The sequence below is a fragment of the Ixodes scapularis genome, unplaced genomic scaffold, assembly GCF_016920785.2.
Source record: "Ixodes scapularis isolate PalLabHiFi unplaced genomic scaffold, ASM1692078v2 PGA_scaffold7__128_contigs__length_106722199, whole genome shotgun sequence".
Lineage (NCBI taxonomy): Eukaryota > Metazoa > Arthropoda > Arachnida > Ixodida > Ixodidae > Ixodes > Ixodes scapularis.
The window spans coordinates 64,222,782-64,245,662 of record NW_024609882.1 but is presented as its reverse complement, the minus strand read 5'-3'; the positions used below and the strand labels follow the sequence as shown (position 1 = coordinate 64,245,662).

The 22,881-nt window shown below is 43.6% G+C and overlaps 1 protein-coding gene across 1 annotated transcript in view; it reads left to right on the top strand.

Moving 5' to 3' along the window:
- The first annotated feature begins 18,788 nt into the window (after positions 1 to 18,788).
- Positions 18,789 to 22,881, top strand: part of LOC121833149 (monocarboxylate transporter 2-like) — a 28,528-nt gene continuing 24,435 nt past the window's right edge. The window contains exons 1-2 of the mRNA XM_042286254.1: positions 18,789 to 19,029; positions 19,578 to 19,721. Of these exons, the coding sequence (XP_042142188.1) occupies positions 18,789 to 19,029; positions 19,578 to 19,721 (385 nt within the window). The remainder of the gene's footprint in view (positions 19,030 to 19,577; positions 19,722 to 22,881) is intronic.

Below are 22,881 nucleotides of genomic sequence, written 5' to 3'. Positions count from 1 at the left end.
TAAACCGTAGTGCCCCTTGCTGCACGTATCCGGCGGCGCCCATGCGCGATGATATCTCGTCTCGAAGCTTCGCGTCCTGCATCATCAAAGCTTTAGAATGTAATGTCCTCGTCGGTCTAAGTCCCCAGGCTCTCATTCGCATTTGAATTATTAAGTCTACTCTTCCTAGCAATAGCGAACCACTTCGGTGGCCTCAGCAAACTCATCGAGGCTCGTTCCAACGCAAAACGTCCTGTTAACATTGTGACGTTGCCTGATGGACGCTGCCTGATTGATATCATAAACGTTTGCCCGCTATTTTCAGTAGCGATGTCACTCAGGCTACGGAGGTGTGGACGATAGCTTCGATGTACGACGTCGATACTAAAAATCGTAAGTATAAGCGGAGTCGGTCCAAGTGAATAAGGAATAAAAAAGATGGTGACGGCCACTCGTAACATAAATCAACATCTCCTTTTTTCCACTGTTTACACCGAGCCTACTTACCGAAACAACTTTCCAACTTAAAATCCTCCTGAGACCTGAACTTGTGATAGCAACGTTTGGTCTAACGGCCGCTGCCGGTTGAGTGAGCAGGCGGCAGTTTGAAGAGCTTGAAAAACCAGGGAACAGTTTGAATGACAAGGCAGCCGTTTGAACTGGACGACGGACTAGACGTGGTTCGCGGGTGCTCCGGACAACTTGACAGTATCCCCGTGTGCATGCTTAAACAATACAAATAAATCTGAATACCATACTTATCCAGGATTTAAAATTAACATTTCTCCCTCAAAGCCAATCCTGGTGCGCCGTTGAGTGGATTTGCCTTTTCACCGCACCTACTCACGCTCTCGGACAAACCGAATTGACAGCAAACATATGAAAACTAATCTTCACACATTTTTCGGTTCGTTCGCTACAGTTCCAGTCTTGATGTTTAGACGAGAACCAGGTTTTACTGTGGGTTGTTCCACAATAATCCAGGAACGAGCGTCCGGCATGGAGACTTAGGCCCACACCCCTGACGGGAAAATAGCCCGAAGCTCAACATCCGGGCACTGACGTAACAAATTTGGGTTGGTGCGTGTGATATACAAAGACACTATATTATAGGCCGTAATATGTGATTGCTTAAGTGGGTTGACAATTTAAAACTGAAACTTATATACCGGGTTTCGAAGATTTAACACCTGACGTAGTTCTAATGTACTCAAGATTAATATTATTAATTAATTATAAATACATAAAAACAGTACACTCTGAACCTTTATTTTTTCGTTTTCGTGTATGTATCGGCAATCGGCTAGCAACATCATCGTCCGCAGGTGCGCAGGCACCAGGCAGCACGCGCCAATAAATGGAACGTCGGCCTAGGGCTCGGACGTCGAGACGTGTCAGCAATCATGCCTGTCTCCTCTTTGTGCTAATCTCCCACCGTTACATGGTGTCAGAAGTGGCTCGACAATCTTCCACTTTGAGGTGAGCGAAACGCGAGATTTGGCATGGCTGAGCTGAATCCACCAGAAGGACTCCGGCTATCGGAAGATACGGCCGAGAACTGGAAACGCTACAAGCAACGAATGGAACTGTACTGCATAGCCACAGCGACTGAGGAACCGAAAACAAAGCAGCAGAAGGCTGCGATTTTCCTCCGTGTAGCCGGGCAGGAAGCGATTGACGTGTTCAATACGTTCCAGTTGACAGCCGACGAAAAAGAAGACTACGATGTGCTAGTGCAGCAGTTCGAGGACTACTGTCTCCCGAGGGTGAACGAGACCTACGAGCGATACGTATTCAGGACCAGAGTGCAGGAGCCTGGGGAAGCCTTCGAGCCCTTCTTCCGTGACCTGCAGCTCAAGGCAAGGACTTGCAGCTTCGGGGACTTGTTGGAATCGATGCTGCGCGACCAGATCGTTTACGGCACCGCCAGCAAGAAACTGCGGGAAATACTCCTGCGTGAAAAAGACCTCACCCTGAGTAAGGCTGTAAATTTCAGCAAATCCGCAGAAATCTCTGAGCGCCAAAACAAGACATTTGAGCACGTGGAAGAAACCGTTGACCCCGTAGCTAGCAGAAAGAAATGCAAGTATTGCAGCTCTGTTCACGAGCCCCGCTTGTGCCCAGCATTTGGTAAGGCATGCAAGAAATGCGGCCAAAAGAACCACTTCGCTAAAGTCTGCAATAGCGCAAAAAAGTCCGTGGACAACGTGATCAACCAAACAACGGGTTCTCGAACGGACACCGACGATTTTGACATTCTGTCAGTCAACAGAGAAAGAGGAAAAGAAAAGCGCGACTGGATGGTCACCGCGAAGATAGGCAGTCACGAAGCCCGTCTGAAGGTCGACACTGGAGCACAAGCAAATCTGCTGCCCCTATCTATGTACAAAAGACTTCGTCGGTCAACGCCGCTCGAGCCGAGTTCCACAACCCTGCGGTCCTACGGCGGAGCGACGCTTGAACACATGGGAAAAGTGTGTCTCGACGTTCAGATACACGGACAAAGGGGTCGGTTGAACTTCTTTATTATGAAGAAAAGAAGGCAAGCCCTTCTTGGCTTTGAGGCCTGCGAGAAATTTGGCTTGGTCAACAGACTTGATTCCATAGAAAACAAGAGTGACCTGGTGCAGCAATTGACATCCGAATTCCCGGGTTTGTTCAAGGGGCTGGGAAAAACCAAGACTGAATACAGGATGGTGCTCAAAGACGATGCACAACCGGTAGTAATACCGGCCCGACGTGTCCCTCATGCTCTCCGGGGCCCCTTGAAAGCAGAGCTCGACAGAATGGTTGCAGGCGGCATCATCGCGAAAGTTCAGGAGCCGACCGATTGGGTGAGCCCTTTGGTTGTGGTTAGAAAGAAAACGGGGAAGATTCGTGTTTGTATGGATCCTAAGCACGTAAATGCCGTCTTGAAAAGGGAACATTCTCAGTTGCCGCGAAGGGAGGACATTGAAGCAGAGCTAGCTGACGCAAAATATTTCAGCAACCTAGATGCCAACAACGGGTTTCATCAAATCCCGCTTGACGATTACACATCCCAGATATGCACGTTCGCAAATCCCTTTGACCCGCTATCGTTATTTAAGGCTCCCTTTCGGCATCTTTTTTGCGCCTGAAGTTTTTCAGAAAACCATGAGCCAAATATTTGATGATCTTCCAGGCGTCAGAGTTTACATTGACGACGTTCTGGTTTAGGGAACTTCACGCGAAAAACATGATTTGCGGCTAAGAGCAGCATTGAGGGCAGCCCAGCTAAGTGGCATCACTCTAAACGCTGAGAAATGCACGTTTGGAGTAGACGAGATACGGTACTTAGGGGACGAGATCAGCCGGAGCGGAATCAAGCCGGACCCCGAGCTAGTGCAATGTCTTCGGGAGATGCCACTGCCGACGTCCAAAAAGGAGGTCCAATGCCTGTTAGGAGCCGTAAACTACTAAGGCAAGTTCCTTCCTGATTTGTCATCAAAGACAGCCATGCTTAGAGACTTTATTAAGGAAGACTCACTATTCGAATGGAGCGATGTCCACACGCGTGAGTGGTGTTCACTTCAGAAAATGTTAACAGAAGGTCCAGTTCCAGCCTTTTTTGATCCCTCAAAGCCAATTAAACTGTCAACGGATGCATCAAAAAATGCAGTAGGAGCTGCTCTGTTTCAATAGCACGGAATATAATGGCGTCCAGTAGGCTACGCGTCACGGGTGCTGACAGACAGTGAGGGCAGGTATTCACAGATTGAAAAGAAAAATCTAGGCATAGTATTCGGATGCGAAAAATTCCACGACTTCGTGTATGGCCAATCCATCAGGATTGAAACAGACCACCGCCCGTTACTAGCTATTGCACAAAAAGCTATTGGTGATATGTCACCACTGCTCCAAAGACTATTTTTGCGTCTAATGCGGTACGAATTTACGTTACAGTTCGTCCCAGGCAAGCAACTGATACTGGCGGATGCACTGTCTCGCATAAGGACCGGGAGCTATGCTTCAACTACTGACGATGTTGACTTCCACGCAACAGGTGTTCTGTCCACCCTAGTGAGTTACAAGACCAAAGCACTTATTGCCAAAGAAACAGCACAAGACAGTGAACCCCAAGACGTCAGCCATGGCCTGATGAGAAAGGCGCCACTGGAAGGCAAGTTTAAGCCGTTCCGGTCGGAGCTCTCCGTCAATGACGGTGCACTACTCAAGAGCTCCAGAGTAGTCATACCACGAAGCTTAAGACTAGAGATGTTACAGCGCGTGCATTGCGGGCACCTAAGACTGAGAAAATGTCAATCTCGCGCAAGACAATTAAGGTTATGGCCAGGAACGACCGGAGACATAACTGCGTGGATCAGCAAGTGTTCCACCTGCAAACACCTTACATATCGTCATCCCGATGAACCGCTGTTGCTCCGAGAGACGCCCAGGCAGCCCTGGGCAAGAGTTGGAGCAGACCTTTGTCATTTTGCGGGAAAGAATTATCTGGTCATCTATGACTCTTATTCAAATTTTCCGGAAGCTGCGGAACTGCAGGACACGACGTCAAGAACGGTCATCAGCACCATGGAAAGCATTTTCTCTAGACATGGAATATTCATTGAAGTATGCACAAATGGTGGACCACAGTTCGCGGTGCGGGACTTTTCAGATTTCGCTGCACGGTTCGATTTCGTTCATGTGACCTCCAGTTCATACTTCCCCAGATCCAACGACCTCGCCGAGAAAGGCGTTCAGGTGGTCAAGAGGCTCCTAAAAAAATGCGAACACTCCGGCGATGACTTTTGGCTGGTTCTCTTGAACTACCGTGCGACGCCGCTCGAGTGTGGAACAGCTCCAGCAGAGCTACTGATGGGCCGCAGGCCCCGTACTCTTCTGCCAGACTTTGCGACTCCCCCAGCACGTTCCGTACGCAAGCACACCCAGAACCTAAATCGCGGACACCAACTCGTCCCGTTAAAAGAAGGCGACAGTGTTAGAGTCAGCGGGGACAAAGCCTGGGACAGAAAGGCGCAAGTTGTGGGAGGCGAAGGCCCGCGGCCATATCGAATTCTCACAGATCAGGGAGGAGAAATGCGCAGGAACCGCCAACTCCTTTTGAAGACAGAAGAGGCGCCAAGCTTTCTCGATGAGTTCAACTCCGATGGGTATGACACGGCCGACGAAGGTGTGCCACCTTCCACGCCCTCACTGCCGGGAAACTGGGGCACTGATAGCTTATCCACACCAGCGGAGCAGGCGGCTCAAGGAAACAGTACGAGTAGCACCACCAGTCAGAATTCAACATCGCCACCATCGTCACTTTCGCTCAGGCGGTCGTCCCGACAAGTCTGCCCACCACAGCGCTTGACATATGACGAGAACTTTCAGCAAGTAGTGCGACTCACTCGCAGAAGACGAAGGAGTGCGCAAATCTATGATATATTGATCGTGTGTGTTGTTTTTGTATTTTGTGTGCTTTGTTTTTTTGTTTTTTTTTTCTCTCAAGACAAAGAAAGGGCGATGTATCGGCAATTGGCTAGCAACATCATCGTCTGAAGGTGCGCAGGCACCAGGCAGCACGCCCCAATAAATGGAACGTCGGCCTAGGGCTCGGACGTCAAAACGTGTCAGCAATCATGCCTGTCTCCTCTTTGTGCTAACCTCCCACCATTACAGTGTAGTGCTATTATATGTACCTTTAAAATACTTGTTGTGAAGTGTATTATTTTGCAGTAAATAAATTTCATTGTGTTGCTGGTACTGAAAGAAAAAAAATGTATAAGAAAGCCAGTACAATTGATTAGTTCTATATTTAAAAAAAATTATCTTCTTAAAATTTATATTTATTAAATAGTTCCCAACTAAGTTGTAATTTGATTTGATTTAATTCAAACTCAAAGCAATAACGCAAGTGTGGAACAATATTATTGAGGATTACTGGACAGTTGTCTAGAAATGTTGCATGAGCGACAAAAAAAAGTATGTTTTAAAAACAAAACGAAACAATATACTTCGTTCACGTATCGATTACAATGAACACTAAAAAAGCTCCCAAAAGCGTGTTTGACGTCCCGAACCCCAATATATATTTTATGTGTCTAAAACTATGGGAACGGTGTGTGAAAAACTCAAAATAAAATACAGTACTTTTACTATTTTTTTATTATAGAACGTTCACCTTACCTAAAACTATTAGTGACTATGGAAAAGGCAAACACAAGGGTGAGGTTTGACACGAGTGCATGGTAAGCGTTTGGCTGCTTCTCGAGTTCACAAATTGGACACTAGCCCCAGCCGAACGCGGCCATACTAGACCTGTCCAAATTGTGCAACCCCCGTTTCCTCCTTTTACTGACCCCGAACAGTCAGCAACAAAGTCATTGCACTCTGAACCATGCTGCAAGAGCTCAGCCAACAAAGAAGAGATGTGTGCCCCGGACTCGTCGGCTACAGCCACGGCCCTGTACCGACGCAAACGGTTTCCGGCCATTCCCTACCCATACATACCCCCGCAGCTGCACTTCTTTTTTTTTTAACTCTCGTTTTGGCAGTCTATCAACTGTGCGCACAATAAACGCTCCCGTCATGATTTTTAATGAAACGTATAAATTTACAACAAAAACAACCTTTTTTTTTAGGATAACCTTTGCCGGTGAAAGCGATCATACAGTGCTCCCCAGTGAGTTGACGCATGCCACCGACGCATGCCACCGCTACACCAGGATTTTATTGCTTTATTCTTGCGTGGGTGACGATAGCTTCATCAGAATTGCCTAGACTGCATGACTGCAATTGAAGCTACTGTCCGAATGAAACTGGCGTCTTCTACAACCAAGGTAAATTAGGCTAATAAGCGCTTTATTGAATTTACGATTTCAAAATGGATCATTTCAAACATTTTGGTTTGGGGCATGCATAGTGAGATCTATTTTGGGACTTCTATTTTCAAAGGATAACAATGGCTATAAGCTGTGATCGGCTACCTGCACTAAAAGAAGTCTTAAGGCTACGTTTTTACAGCGGCCATTTTCAATAAGTAGGAAGGTGTTGCTATTTTACTATATATATATAAGCACTTCTCCAAGAGTAACTTCTTGAACATATTCCTCGTGTTCATGGAAATTCGAGGGCTTGCTGAATTAAACTGCAGTGGCTTATTTTATCTTAAAAGTAAAATCCAGAACACCGGATTTTTTTTAACATAAAGTCACAGCGTTTGTGGGAGCATTATAGTGCAGGAGGAGTAAGTACGAAATAACTAGACGCAAACAATACCTATTGGGTTTGAAAATCATGACTGCGTTACCCGCAGTCATGATCATCCATTACCCGCGACAACTAACATGTACATTGAAAAAAAGCAAGATCCCAAGCCAGCGTACAGCTATACACAGTTGTGAACATATACACACAAATTGGAAGTTTGTAGAAAGAATAAGTATTACAAATTTGACAATGGATAAGAAATTCGAGAGTTTACATTTGTTAAGAGAATCTCTTCAGTTAGCTGATTCCAGTTGAGTACAGTGCAATGGAAAAAAGAGTATTTGTAAATGCCGACTTTGCTTTTGCTTATCAAATGCCCAATTTTGTGTTATGAGCCAGTCGCCGAAAGATGAAGTGAGGTGGAAGTAAATATTTTGTTTTGTCAAATCAACACTGATTGTAGAATATGCTGTGGAGGAGTTTGAGGCGGAAGCATTGAAGAGGATTTCGTAGGGGCAGCGACATGAGTTTGCATTTCAAGGCAGTTACACTTTGACACGCGACCATCCATTAAGTAAATATATGGTGGCTAAGTTTTGTATTCATTCCATATTTTTTTATCAGGTACTGCTGCTTGGAGTCCCAAACCTCTTAAGCATATTCTGCAACAAGGCGAAAATTAGTGAGACGCAGAGCATATTTCACTTCGTGAGAACTTTTCAAAATATGTTTGATGAAGCCTAGCACCCGATTAGTTTAAGCAGTCATATGCACTCTGTGAAAGTACCAGGACAAACCCCGAGAAAAAAAGTCACGTAAATATTTTACTTGTGGTGACATGTTTATGGGAATGTCGTTAATTTGGTTAATGTTGATGAGAGGGTTTCGGTTTTTGTTACAAAAATTAAGTGACATTTGTTACGGTTGAAGTCAATCCAAAAAGTCCTATCCCTGTTATCTAAGCGGTCGAAAGTGGCTTGCAGAGTAATACAATAATTTAAGGCACTTACGGCTCGATAGATTATGCATTCGTCAGTATAAAGGTGTATACTTGGAAAAAAATGTCTTAACAAAGATCATTTATAACTATTAAAAGAAACGCGGTCCCAACACAGATCCCTGGGGCACACTAGAAGTACATATGTAAAATTATAGGATTAGAAATTAATTAACTCTTTCATTCCCACCTCCTAGATAATTTGTGAGCCATCCAAGAGCTTTATCATTCATTTTAGGGACTTAAAGTTTTGTAGATAAAATTCATCATGTACGATACCAAAAGCTTACCGGAAATAAAAAAAAAAAGATGCAGTCTGTATTAAGGCCTGTATCGTATGTGTGTACTAGATTACGAGAGAATTCCAGTAGCTGCGTTGTGCATGACAATCCTCGGTGAGATATATGTTGGGATGGGGGAAAGATATTTCACTTTAAATGATGCGAAATACTTGTGTAGAACACGTGTTCCTCAAGTTTAGAAGAAATACGTAGCAGCAATATGGGCCTGTAATTTTCAACTTTTACTTTAAATGGAAGGGGGGGGGGCGCCTTTACGCACAGTGACCACGTGAGCTTTATTTGAGTCAACTATGTTATAGAGATCTGATATATAAGATGTCCAAACATTTAACACGTTTACAATTCTGTGTAATGCGAAATTAAAGCGCAGCTCTTGAAGAGAGGAAGGTACGAAATGGAGGGTATGCCCCTCCTCCCCCTTCCCTTCCATTTAGATGAAAATATTCGCTAAATCTAGCGAATCTTTCCCTGCTAAATTTGGCAAACATTTTCCCGCCAAATTTAGCAGCGTAGTTTTCTTCCTAAATTTAGCAAAAAATGTGCCACTGAATTTAGCGGGAATTTTGAGAAATCTTTCCACTGTTTCAGCGTTACATTTTTCCGCTCTACTTAGCGGGAAATTTAGCTGAGATTTTTAAGTTAATTTTTTTGGAAAACGCAGTGAAAGCTTTCCCTCTAAATTAAACAGGGAAGTATTTCACCTAAATTTAGCGGGGAAATTTATCTAACATTTTTTCACTAAACTTAGCGGAGGAATTTTCGCTAAATTTTCCTGGTATACCTAGGGGAGTGATAAGTGGCAGCAGAAGTCCTGCGGAAAGCTAATCGCGCACGACTTCTTTTGCTAGAAATGTAAAGCCACTCTTTATTTATCCAAGGTTTTTTTTTGTTGCTTTTTTGTTGAGATTACTTTGTGTGCTATGTAGGTATCGATTAATGCAGTAAGCTTACGTTTAAAATGATCCACAGGTTTTAAATACCAATCTCAAAGTTTTGCTTTTCAAAAATGGTAAAAAAAAGGCTACAAGTTCATCATCAATGCTTGCGTAATTGCTCCTGTCGAAAAAAATTAACCCTCCGCGGGGGATGCGGTGACAATATTGCTCGAGTACACTGTGTATTTGCAGTAACTATATCCTGGTCGCTAATCCCCCAAAGGTGTGTGACTGCAGAAATAACGGTTCTAGATTCAGAAAGGAGGTACAGCGCACTCGTTCCGCTGAGGTCCACCCAGGTTGGTTCATTGACGCATTGAGATACCCAAAGCTTGAAGCAAAGGCAGAGAACGTATATTTATTGAAGAACTGGTAATTGACATTTGCTTATTATACCGTAATATATTATGAAAAATAAAGTCATCACCAAGTACGAGATAGTCACTTGAAATGAAAGGGAGCTCGTCACATGCGGACGTTACAAATGACCCACGGGTTGCATTGGAAGGCCGATAGTATTATCCGATGTCTAGGGTTTTCTCGGAATCTAGATAAATTTTACATCTAAGTGATTCACACGACTAACAAAGGGATATTTATTTGCGAACTTTGAAGATCAATTGCGAAGAAACCGCAGTGGCGGTTTCTTTGTAGCGGAGGGTTACCCCGGAGGGGGAAACCCAGTCTACTAAAACTCCCTATTCTCCTCTAACACCGTAACTTCACCAGCACGCTCCATTTCAACGAGTTTATTCATTGTGTTTTTAATGCTTTGACATTTTCGACAAAGACGCTGTTATCACAGCATGCTTTCTTGGAAGTAGCTATGATTCCCTCTGTTGAGTCGAAACTGAGCTTGATATTTTCATTTGTTGGTTGACTCGTTCCACGTATATACAGAGCTTTTGATTATGCATTCTCATAACGGAAATATACTTCGTACCCTGCCTTTCGAGAACGTTTTATGTTTTTTCAAATTTCGTTTTCGTACGAGCTGGTGCCCTACCTGAACAGTCCTCAAATATAAGCACATTCGACGCCTTCAATTTTCGAGTTTTAAGTAGGAAATCTAGCATTTCGTACAAATCGTACAGACGCACAATTACCGGCCTCGGTTTGCCATCCACTGATTGTCCCTGTCTATTGATCCGCTCGACTCTGAAAACGGTATTATCTGACATCTATTTTAATATATCTGAAGCACCAGTTCTTTTAAAGTCACTGTAAGTTTAATTTTTTACCTGTTTTATTGCGTGGACAGATTGATTATTACGCAATTCTCTGTCTTTTAGGTCTTCTAGCTTCTCCGTTAAAAAGGATAAATTGTCGGCTAGGCACTTAAGTCTTTCCTCAGACCGGTCAACCTTTGATCATCATTTAATTGTAGCCTCTATTGCCGTTAAGCGTTCGTTAGCGCCAGATATGTGTAGCTCGAGTTTTGGGTGGATTGTGTTTGTGTCAGCCGATATACTTTGCTGATTCGAAAAAAAAAAGTGGAAAGTTGCTCCTCCACAGCAGGCCCATGCTTGAGTTTCACATCGCCACATAACACTAGTATCAACATGCAGAAATAATCATAGCAGCCGATAAAACTGGTGCACACTGTTTTCGGGTAGGGAAGCAGAGCAAGACACAGGTAATTGCTCTTGAGCGAAGATAGCAGAGAAGTTTTACTATCCTGTATTAAGAATACGAACGGGTTTAGGTTCGTCCACATCGTTGTTGCGCTGCACTGTTTACTGACAATAACAGAGCCTGGGGGCGGATCCATGAGGCAGTGCAGGTCGACGATGGTGGAGCATCCCGTTCCGCTTGAGAAACAAGGTCCGCCGTTGTAGACCAGGAATCGAAGAGAGGCTCGGATTGGTGTAAAGTTAGTTTTGAGACCAACGGTGTTCGTGGTGAGCAGGCGATGTTGCTAAGTGCTGGTTGAGGCCAAGTGCAGCGTTCCGACATCGGGTCGACACTCCAGGCAATCACCTGCATCCAGAATACGAACAGGTATATGGACGTCCGCATCATTGCTGCGCTGCACTGTCCACTTGTTTCAACACTTAGAGACATAATCAAAGCCTGCATCTTTTGATTCATTATTTTGTTCGCTTAATAAATGTTATACACCTTTGGAAATATATATATGTGCAGTCGACTGGTATCACGTCAGTGGAATTATTTTCACACCCCATATTTTAAGTATCGTGGAAAAAATTAGACTTTTTCAACTCCCTGTTATACCGAATTAGAGCGCAGCTCTCGAGGAAAAGGAGGGAACGCTATGCCCCTCCTCCTCCTCCTATCATCCTCCTCCCTCCCCCTCTTATTCTTCTCCGCTCCTCCTCCCCCTCATTCCCTCCCCCTCGTGACGTCTATCGTGACCCTCGTGAGGCTAGTAATCCTGTTGACATCACTCGTAAAGGCCTCGTAGAGGTTGTGAGCTCCACAAGTAAAGGTGATATGAAGGTCGTGACCAGTCATGAGCTTCACTGTCAAGGTTCCCCTTCGTATCGTGGTGACCCTCACGAATGACCTTCGTGACGTGACTCAAAACCCTCGTGACCGTCTTGACGTCACTTGTGACCCTCATGATGCCATTCGTAACCCTCGATACGTCACGCGTGACGTCATTATGCGACGTTTCCCATAATGAAACGCGCGGGATATTCGTGACGTCATTCATGACCCTCGTGAAGTCCCATGTGGCGTCGTGTGTGGCGTTATTATAGGAAACGACCAATAATGCAACGCGCGGTTACGTCGACGGCACTCAATCCGGAAATGGGCGCCCAAGAGCTACGGTCTAAAAAGCAAATTTAGCCATAATTTGAACCCACTTTAATAAAAAGCTTTATATGTATATTTATTATTGTCGGATACTTTTCGAGAATGTTAACTTTCTGCGGGTATCATGAGACTCATCCCTTTATTATAATTGTGATAAGTGCTGTAACAGGTGTATGCAACCACATATGCAAAAGGACATTTTCGAGAGTTCACTTTAGACGCCAAGGTCTAAAGTGAACTCTGCCTTAAAATGCTAAGGGCAGGAGGAGGGGGGATGGGGAGGGAAGTGTTTAGGACGTGAAAGAAGCGACGGAATGTGGAAGTAAAGAGGGGAGAGAGTTGCCTGGAGGTACCACACTATGGAAATGTATCTGCTCTTAACCCTCTGCTCTGCCGACGCAACTAACGCCATATTGTTTCTTGTTTCTATTTTTACCCCCTTTTCGGGGAGGGGGGTATGGGCGGAATGAAGGTCGTTTTAATGAGGAGACTTGAGCCGGGTTGCAAAGTTTTGTTTAGGTCAATTAGTATATAAAAGTTTTCTTTATGTGCTCTCTCGTGTGCTTCCGTCCACTTTCAATAACCATAAGTTGAGATCAGTAACTGCAGTCTAGCTGCCTCGGTGGCGCCGAGGGGAAGCGTCGGCCAACAGATCCCCAGGTGGTGATTTCGAATTCCTGCCTGATGTCCGGAATCGGGCGAAGGCTTATTGCAGAGAAGTCACCGACTAACCGAGCTTTCGGTTTTTCGTGAAGAGATCGAGGTGGTTTAAATCAATCTCCAGTCCTCTGCCTGGGCGTGAATGATGCCCGTCATTAGTTTCGCACGTAAAAGAACCAAATTTAACTTTGCAAACGGCAGTATGTGTGTTGAAACTATCGTGTCCTCTGCTCAAACTTTTTACATTTGACATTGCTTGTGTCCAGCTTTATCAATGACACTCGTTCACATATTTAAAAAAAAACGACCCTACGATGGCCGACTTAAAAAGAGGATAAATCGAAACGAACGTGCTATCCCCTGCAAAAATGCACCTAGAGGTGGATCTGCTGAGGTTAGTCTGGCTCCATCACAGCGCTTCTGCAATAAGGTTTACTAACGTCCATTTTCCGATGTGCTTGACAAGCTGTGCTCTTAACTGCGCCACGTCCCAGGAAGTTGAGCTGTAGTTTCGCCCATTGTAATTATCAATCATTGTATGCTCAGGGACGGTTAGGAAAAAATTCTTGGCGGCGGACCAAACACGAATACACGAAAATACATGTCTGTGTATAAAATTAAAACAGTCGGAGCTGAAAAAAAAAACTAAGAAAGAGTAGCGTCGCATTTTGCTGAAATGGTTTTAGGAACTAAGATGCTGCCAATAAGACAGAACAAAACAGCTGAAAATTTCCATCTAAATGTGCTTCAAGATTTTGTCATGTCGTTGCTCAATCCGCAGAGCTGCCAGCTTCAGATACTCAAATATTTTTAAAGTTAAGCAATTTTCCATTAATTTCTTTAGCATCAAAATACCTGCTGTGAAAATTAACATAATTGCAGACTCACTTGGGTGCGTGAAGATAGTAAAGTATCTACCGTGTAGGGGAGGTTGGCATTTACGTATCGCACTTGACCACTGAGTACTGCACAAATGAAATCTATATTTTGTGCAAATTTCGGAAATGAAACATGCTTTAAATGTAATGAAGGATGGCAAGAAGTAGTCATATTATGCACGATAATATCTATTTAAAAGACCTACTAGTTGTATTTTGAAGCCAAAAATGAAATTGTATCTTTTTAATTTCTCAGTAAAATATTGATGAACGTCAAATCAAAGAAAAAAGTATGTGTCTATGATTTATGTAATGATTTCGGTGTGGTTTCCCAATCTCTCAAAGATGAATCTGCATAAAAATATTTATTTCCATGACGCCTTTATAAAGCCTCAGCAGATCAATGTCGAGAATGTGTTTCACTAGGAGAAAACGTTCAGTCTTGTTTATAATTTTATGTCGGCCATTATATGAAGACACGAATAAATCTGTGAACATCAGTCATCGTTAAATCTGGACACAGGTAAGTTTTATTGTAAAATGCTGGAGCAGCTAGCTGACTTCAATGCGAGTGACAACTCTAGGTCTACCGTTTGCAGATATTAGAGAGCTTTAGGGAACCGTTTTTGCACATCCGATACGCTGCGATGAGCCCTCCTGCACACACTGCACATGTTAGAATCTTCTGTTGTAACGCATGTGCAGTGCGTACTGGAGGTTTCATCATAACGTATCGTATCTACAAAAAACTGTTTCCTAAAACTCTCTTCTTTTTCGGTTAAAAGAGCCGTGAGAATTGAGCCGGTGCACTTTTCAAGTGAAAAAAGAGCATGATAAACAAGATAACAAAGAAAAATTAGGGATGAAACATTATATATACGAAACTGAGAAAAACAAGAATATGCGTGCGGAATGAAGTGTCCATTTTAGATAATAACATTAATACTATAAAAAAGCATGCGTTGCCATTCACTCCAGAACAGCCGAAGTGCAGGAACACAGATAGAATTCGAAGGGCGGCATGTTCACAAATTCCTATGTCCTCCTGCTGCTTGTACACCATTAAAAACTATGACAGACCGAGGATGCCAGACGAATTGTACAAACCCAAGGGCTCACCCGAACACAGAAAAAGCATCGTTGATTTAATGGTGAATTGCGTCATATATTGTACCATTCGCCGATTCTACTCAGGATAACTCGGCGTTGGGAGGCGATTCTTTGATAAAATAATTACATATTTAAGATAACACACTGGGTCGTCGTCTCACATCCCGAACAAGTCCCAAACAAAGCAAAAAAAAATCTTACGGTAAACGAACTCGCGAAATTACATTTTTGCCGATTCGGGTGTAGGCATGCTGGTATGAAGACTTCTCGAATGCAATAAAAAAGAGCGAACTTTGATTTTGTCAACAGGAAAAAAAAATGGCAACATTCGAAACAGTAAACAAAATCACTACATCTCCACGTGGTGAATGATGTTGGATGTGGCGAAGCTCTGGTGGTGCTGATGATACTGATTTTATTGTTCATAGGTAGTGCTGATGGTGCTGATTTGTTTTATTGCCCATGGGTAGTGCTGAATTCAGGGTTGCGTTTCGACTTCATTATTACTGTCCCAGCTCTAGCTTGTGATGTGGTAGTAACCCCAGCTTTTCAGTTACTACCACATCTCAGATCCCCCTACTCGTCCCGCAGTCGTGGCCGAGTGGTTAAGGTAATGGACTAGAAATTCATTGGGGTTTCCCGCACAGGTTAAAATCCTAGCGACTGCGCAGACACTTTTTTATATTTTTTTTAAGGAGACAGATTTGATGGCAGTCGATGTGAGCACGGACGTCGGACAAGGCGAGACCCTAAGGAGCTTCGCCCCTAATATAACAAAAAATATTAAACTATTATTGTAACTAAGCGGTTTGAAATTATGACTAAATTAAAGTTTTGTGTAATTTAAGAACATTGATTCAATTATTTTGTTAAAATAAATTAGTCGAAGGTTGGGTCGGTTTATACCCCATGCATGCTTACAGAAGTAGAGAATTTAGTAAGCAAACTATATCAAGAATACAACGATACAAAGCACCAAATATATCACCAAACCTGAAAGTCGTGATGTTTGAAATTTTGTATGTGTTATATTTTAGGGTTGGGCAGAAATACCCAAAAATGTATTTGGAAATACCAAAACTGGGATACATAAAAATAGTAGCTAAAATACTGATCCTAAAATATATCCGTAAAAATGTCTCGCCATACGTATCGGAAATACATTTTAAAAAGAGGCAAAAGGTTTTAGAAATACAAATACAGGAATACATTTTTGGGAGGGCAGAAATACAAATACAGAAATACTGATACTGCAATACATTTTTTTCTTGAAATTTGTTAAGGACGCCCATTGAGAAGAATGTTGAAGTTTTAAGTAAAAGTTTTTGATCCCGAAATTACTTTCTCGTAGGCGTGGCACTTTGCCTTGAAGGTACTGGTTTCGGACGGCGTGGAGTCCTCTATGGGCTCAAAATAAAAACTTTCCAGCCAGGAATGACCGCGGTCCCTGCCCTGACATCCTGCCTGTCTAACGAGGGATGCGGAAAGACTTCAACCTCTAAATAAATTCTGTCACCCTAAATCCCATCAAAACGTCACCGCGCACCGGTCCAATAAGGACGCCCCGCCAACATTGGTCGCATGACATCACGGTGGAATAAACTGGTTTCTATATCTGTAAGTGTGGCTTTGAACATAAAACTTTACCACGCTGCTGTACGAAAGCACAGTACCTAAGTACCTTCGTTGTAGGTTATCTCGTTCAAGATTGTGCAGCCAGTGTCATTCGTAATTTTCGGAAATAGTAAACAACCTGAAGCACCCCGAAACACATATCTTCTGTTAAGGGTTGAAAAAAAAAAAAAAAAAAAACGATACGGTAGCGTCCCTGTTGTTAAGGTCCTTTATGCCGACCCACCGCCACCGACGAATGGATTGCAGTCCTCAAGTTTCGCCTAGCATGAACCAAACAGAGACCTCGTGGATTGCGACTTGATATTGCCGGCAAAGGTGCGAACTCTGCGAGAAACAGAGCGCTCAAGACGAGTCGCAGGTGTAAGAAGTCTGGGTAGGCACAGCAAGGCCACGTCTGGCTTTTTTCCTGGATTTCGGATTACTGAAGCAGCGGGTCACGTTCACGTCGGCACATGACGTACCCTTCAGCCGTGCAATATTACGGGGGCAGACGCAGACGCATTCGAATATGTGTTGAACTTCACTGCGTGACTCATCTTACTATTTCAAGTCAAACACCGCCAGGCTCGTGCTGAAACAGACTGTGACGCAGCTTTGCCGGCTGGGTGTACTGTGTACGCTAAGGCAAGAGAGACGGTTGGCAGATGACATTGGATGGCAGCACACAATGACTCAATAAATCCCTACCTGAGGACCTGCGGCAGAAGATGCTCTGACTCCACTCCTGGCACGTCACCTAGTTCGAGTCCCCGACTACGCAACACTTTTCAGAAAAAAGGGCGCATAGAAGAATAGTTTGGAGTATCGGAAGGAAACTTGGTCAGCATATTAACAATGCCCCAGCATCTCATGGACCCTGCAAGTGCCCTCAGAAGTAAAAAAAAGTGTTCCGATTTGTTTGTTTGTTGTTTTTTCGGGGGAAGGAGGGTGGGGAGGAAAACATTTCCCAAACAATGTAACAAAATACATTTCATTCTGATTGTATCGCGATATAAAGAATCATTACAAATGTATTTAGATACAGGAATACAGATACTGGTGAAAAAAATGAATCGCGATACAGAAAATCAGATACGAAATTTATTTCTGAAATACTAATGCGATACATTTTTATCGCAATACTGTCCAACCCTGCATTCAATAATGCAAAGCAGTTTAGCTTGGAGTTAAAACGAACCATGTATCTACCATTTAGAAAGCAAAAATCACTGTAAGTGTATTAATTTTTATCTTTTTATAGAAGTCGACGGAAATGGGTAAATATCAAGTGTACTAGATGTAGAATCTCTTTGCGCTTCGCTTTAAACATGTCGCAAAGGAAACAATCTTTTTCTACAAAAAGTGGACAAAAGTTGTATTTTTCATCTCTTAAATGTGACTATATATACATTAGACAATGCAGGCTACCCACCCTGATACGTGTGTTTGGATTCGAATGAAACCACACAGGTGCATTCTTCATTCAATTAAATTAACAAAATAACATTATTTGACAACTTCTATTTGACAACGCGCCCGATATAGTCGGGCTCTACGGAACACCTGAAATTATCATTTCTCTTTGGTGAGTCGACCTCCAGGAAATTAGATGCGGTCCTAGCGGCGTAGCGCCGTGCAAAGCATCTTTCCTGCCCCTTAGCCATAGTTTCGTTTTTGATTTGCCAACCTCACTTCACGACATGGCGTCATGAGCAAATACGCTGATTTTTTTTTTTAATGTGTGACTTTCGCTATACTTTAATAATGTAGATTTTGCCTCCCAATAAGAAACAATATGCTGGAGAACGTTGTTTGTGGGCTCCCGACGTGCCAGAGTATGTCCGCGTGCAAAAAGGAATACGAAGGCACAGACAAGAAGAATACTACGAAGGGAATCCAGATTTATCTTCTCCTCAATGGGGTTCGTAAATTATCCGTGAGACGAAACGATCATTCTCCACTCTGGAGTGGTAGCCAGGTCGCGAGAAAGGCACGGGACCCAGCGTGCCATCCTCCTACTCCTCCCGTGCCTAGACAGGTCCTTGCGGTCGCTGGAGGATCGTGTTTAAACGCAGGATCATAAAAAAGTTAAATGGGTGCATTGCTAACGAGCGGTTACTTCCTTTCTATTAAGTACAGTAATGCAATACTTCGACAACGAAACCACCTTATACATCTCCATGGCCATGGAGGGCCATAATGAAACTATTCCACATAGAGATTTTTTTTAAAGTAGTTTATTAAACGCGACCTAATTTAGACAAATTAGAGGCTCTGCACCGCGTGAACCTGATTATTTTGCTTCCACGAATACTTTTTTTTGTTCTTTTTTTATGCTTTGTACGCAGGAATAATAATGTGCCCCGCAGCTGTACCTACGAGTGTTCCGGGAAAGGCAGAGATTACAAAGAAAAACGAAACTGGAGTCGATTCGTGCTGGCACATTGCCGCATTGGGATTCTTGATGGCCTTTCTTGTCACGGTCACGATGTCCAACTCCACATTTTTCTATGTGGGTTTCATTGAAGAATTCGACGTCAACCGTGAAAGCGCTGCTTGGCCCAGAAGCGTCATCACCGTTATAGGCCAGTTGTCCGGTACGTAGACAGGAGACGAGAGTCATATCTATCACTAACCTAGCTATTAAATAGAAAAAAAATGATCACGTGTAGGACTGCGCAGTTATCCAGCTACCATGCTATTTTTTATTGGAATATTTGCATGCTGCGTAACTTCAAAGTTCAAGGTGGATTTTGTTATTTCTAATGTTTGAATGAAACTAGCGTAAACCTATATTTCTTCATGATGTACAGGGGGAACAGCGCAACCGGAAAACAATCACTCGAGTCAACATACACACAAAAGAGATACTTACGCAGCGCTGACTGACAACTCTCTCTCTATTTACAATTTCTCCTCTTCTTCTATATTATATATTTAAAAAAAAAACTCGGAAACTTAGAAAATATTGAAATATATAATTGTATTTTATTTTACTTTTAAATAAAGCACGAGTTATTGTGACTTTTTTATGAAAAAAGGATTCAACGATTGTGTCATAAAATTGCCCTTGTGCGGTTATTTTAAGCATAACTTAATTCGAAAAAAATCCCTCAACTGACCTCACGTCAAATATTTTCATTAGGTTTGGCTTTAGCAACTCTACAGCGGCGGTTATCCCTCTTCATGATATTTCTTCTCGGAGGTCTGTTGTCCTGGACCGGAATCGTAGCATCCGCCTTTGTGCCGACCATGGCTTGGATGACAGTGACACTTGGAGGGATTCATGGTAATTATGGTTTTGTTTCCACAAACAATGTTTCCTCCAATCTTGACCTACTTTAAATGGGCTCTGAAAACCAAGAATACGAAACCCGAGGAAAAACAAATTGTGACTGTGCACGATGTCATACGTTTGGACGGGTCATTCGATGACACTTAAAAACGTGACCTAATAGGCACCTGACGTCATGACGTAAAGTGACATCATGGAGTCACGTGACACAGCACTATAACGTCATGATGCGACATTACGTTGTTACGTCATGCGACGTGGTGGTGTCACGTGATATCAGGGTGTGAATATACATCACGACATCATATTACGTCCTGATTTCACGTGATCCTGTTACGTGGCAGAGGCACGACACAATATGCATTCACGGTATCATACTTATTTATTTATTTATTTATTTCAATACCCTCAGGGCCCAGGGGCATTACAGAGGGGGTGGACATAAAATATTGGCTCTGCATAAAATTCTAACAAGGCAACTTGGTTATAAATGTTAGTACGGCATAATCCTTGCAAGAGTGAGTAGTTAGTGCTTTTCTAAATAAATCTATTGATGTAATATTTACTAATGATACGGTAAGGTGGTTCCATTCAGATGACGTTCTATGGATGAAAGAGTTGATGTAAGCAGAAGTTTCGCAATGAGGTATGCCAACTTTAAGTTTGTGATCAATGCGGGGAGAAATGATGGGGGCTAATAAATAGTTTGTTTTTGAGTGAAGCGTTGGAATGATAGATTTTATGGAAGAGGCATAGTCTAGATATTTTACGACGTGAGGAAAGAAGAGGCAGGGCTAGGGTGTTTTTCATAGATGAGACACTTACGGTGCAATGATAGTTGCAGACTATAAATCGTGCGGCGCGATTTCGCAGGGCTTCGATGTTTGTTATAAGCATTGAGTGCCCTGGATCCCAGATTCCTGCGGCATGTTGCAACTTTGAACGTATTAAAGTCTTATACAAGAGAAGTTTTAGGTACACAGGAGTTAAAGAAAAGTTTCTTTTTAGATATCCAAGCATTAAATTTGCTTTAGCGATTATATGATCAGAATGAGTTTTTCATGATAGGTTAGAAGTCACGTGAACACCGATATATTTGAAAGAGGTTACAGATGCGAGCTGAATATTACATATTGAGTATGGTGATGGTGATGTGTTACGACGAGACACCCTCATAGTTGTGCATTTGTTAGTATTTAGAGTCATTTGCCATAAGTTGCAACATTCCGATACCGCGAATAAATCTGCTTGAAGAAGCGCCGCGTCGGATTCATTAGTAATTCCACGATATATTACACAATCACCTGCGAATAAGCTAATAGGGGATGATACACACATTGGTAAGTCATTAATATAAATAAGAAACAGAAGTGGTCCCAAAACGGACCCCTCGGATACACCAGAGCTGACGGCACTGAGGCAAGAATTTGCCTCATTGGTAGTAACAAACTGTGATCGATAAGTTAGAAAACATTTAATCCAGCACAAGACTTTAGGATCAATAATAAGTTTGTCAAGCTTAAGGAACAGTAGTTGGTGAGATACTTTATCAAAGGCTTTGCAAAAGTCGAGAAAGACGCAATCAACCTGAGATCCACGGTCAAGGATGGAAAAGAGATAATTAGTGAAAGTTAGAAGTTGTGTTTTAAATTTCCGGAAACCATGTTGCGAGGGTGAAAAAAAAATGAGAATCTAATAAACTAACTAGATTAGAGTACTTGATGTGTTCTAAAATTTTACAGGGCGTGCTACTTAAGGAAATTGGTCGATAATTAAGAGGACTGTTTGTTACTGAAGAAACTCAATTTTCGTTTTTCTTGTATAGCCATCGCACATCACGCAATCCCAATAAACATCGTCATCTTCTGTTTTGGTTTTGTTAAACATGGCGTACGGCTCGTTCCTCGCGGCGGAGTTCTAACATTTTGGTGCCGAAAACTCGGGATGACAACGATATAGTCACGACGGAATGACGACGGGGCATCCACCCGCAACGAAACGAGCCAAGGGACGCCGCAAGAAGAGCGAGCTCCAGCGACGCTACCGACGTTATCACTCAACGAGGCCTAGTGGCGTCACAACGAAACGCGCCAAGAAAACGCGCCAAGGGACGCCGCAAGAGAAGAGCTCCAACGACGCTACCGACGTTATCACTCAACGAGTCAAGGGACGCCGCAAGAGAGCGAGCTCCAGCGACGCTGCTGACATTATTACTCAACGAGGCCTAGTGACGCCGCAACGAAACGAGCCAAGGGACGCCTCAAGAGAGCGAGCTTCAACGACGTTACCGAAGTTATCGCCCAACGAGGCCTAGTGACGCCACAACGCCAGCAACGCCGCGAGACCCAGAGACGCCATGGAACGACTAAAGCACAAGCGGACGGCTCTGAGGTCTCAAGTACCGAGGCTGATCTCCGGCATCGACGCAGCTATCGCAAGCCACTCCGACGAGCGAAGCCTCAACGTATTATCGGTGAGGCTCAGTGAGTTGCGAATACAGCTGAGCAACGTGAACGCATCCATCGAGCCACTGGTACCTGACGGAGACGTTGAGCAAAACTACGCCCGCACGATTGAATATGACGACAAGATCGTCACGTACATCGCCACCATCGCACAGGTGGTAGAGGAAATACGACGAGCGAGGCCCCAAGCTGGTACAACGCGGATTCACAACGACGGCGACGGACACGTTGCAACCTCTAAGGTGAAGCTGCCGAAACTGGAGCTTCAACGGTTTGGCGGTGCAGCTACCGATTGGCAACCCTTCCGGGAACAGTACAAGCAAGCCATACATGACATCGGCAGCCTCTCTAACGCTGAGAAGTTCTTGTACCTGCGGTCGGCGCTTACGGGAAAGGCAGCATCGGCGATAGCCGGCATTCAAGCAACGGGAGAAAACTACGATACCGTCGTTGAGCTTCTCAGGGAGCGCTTCGGTCGGACTGACGTTCTCATTCAAGAACACCTCTCCCAACTACTTGATTTGCCAGCAGTACGACACTCGAGCGAGGTGAGCGGATTGCGACGTCTCTATGACCACTTACAACGTAACATGGCCGCTCTCACCGCGCTCGGGGTGAAGAGCGACACTTACGAAGCTATGCTCTGCTCTGCGCTACTGAGAATGCTGCCGGGAGAGTTAGTCATTGAT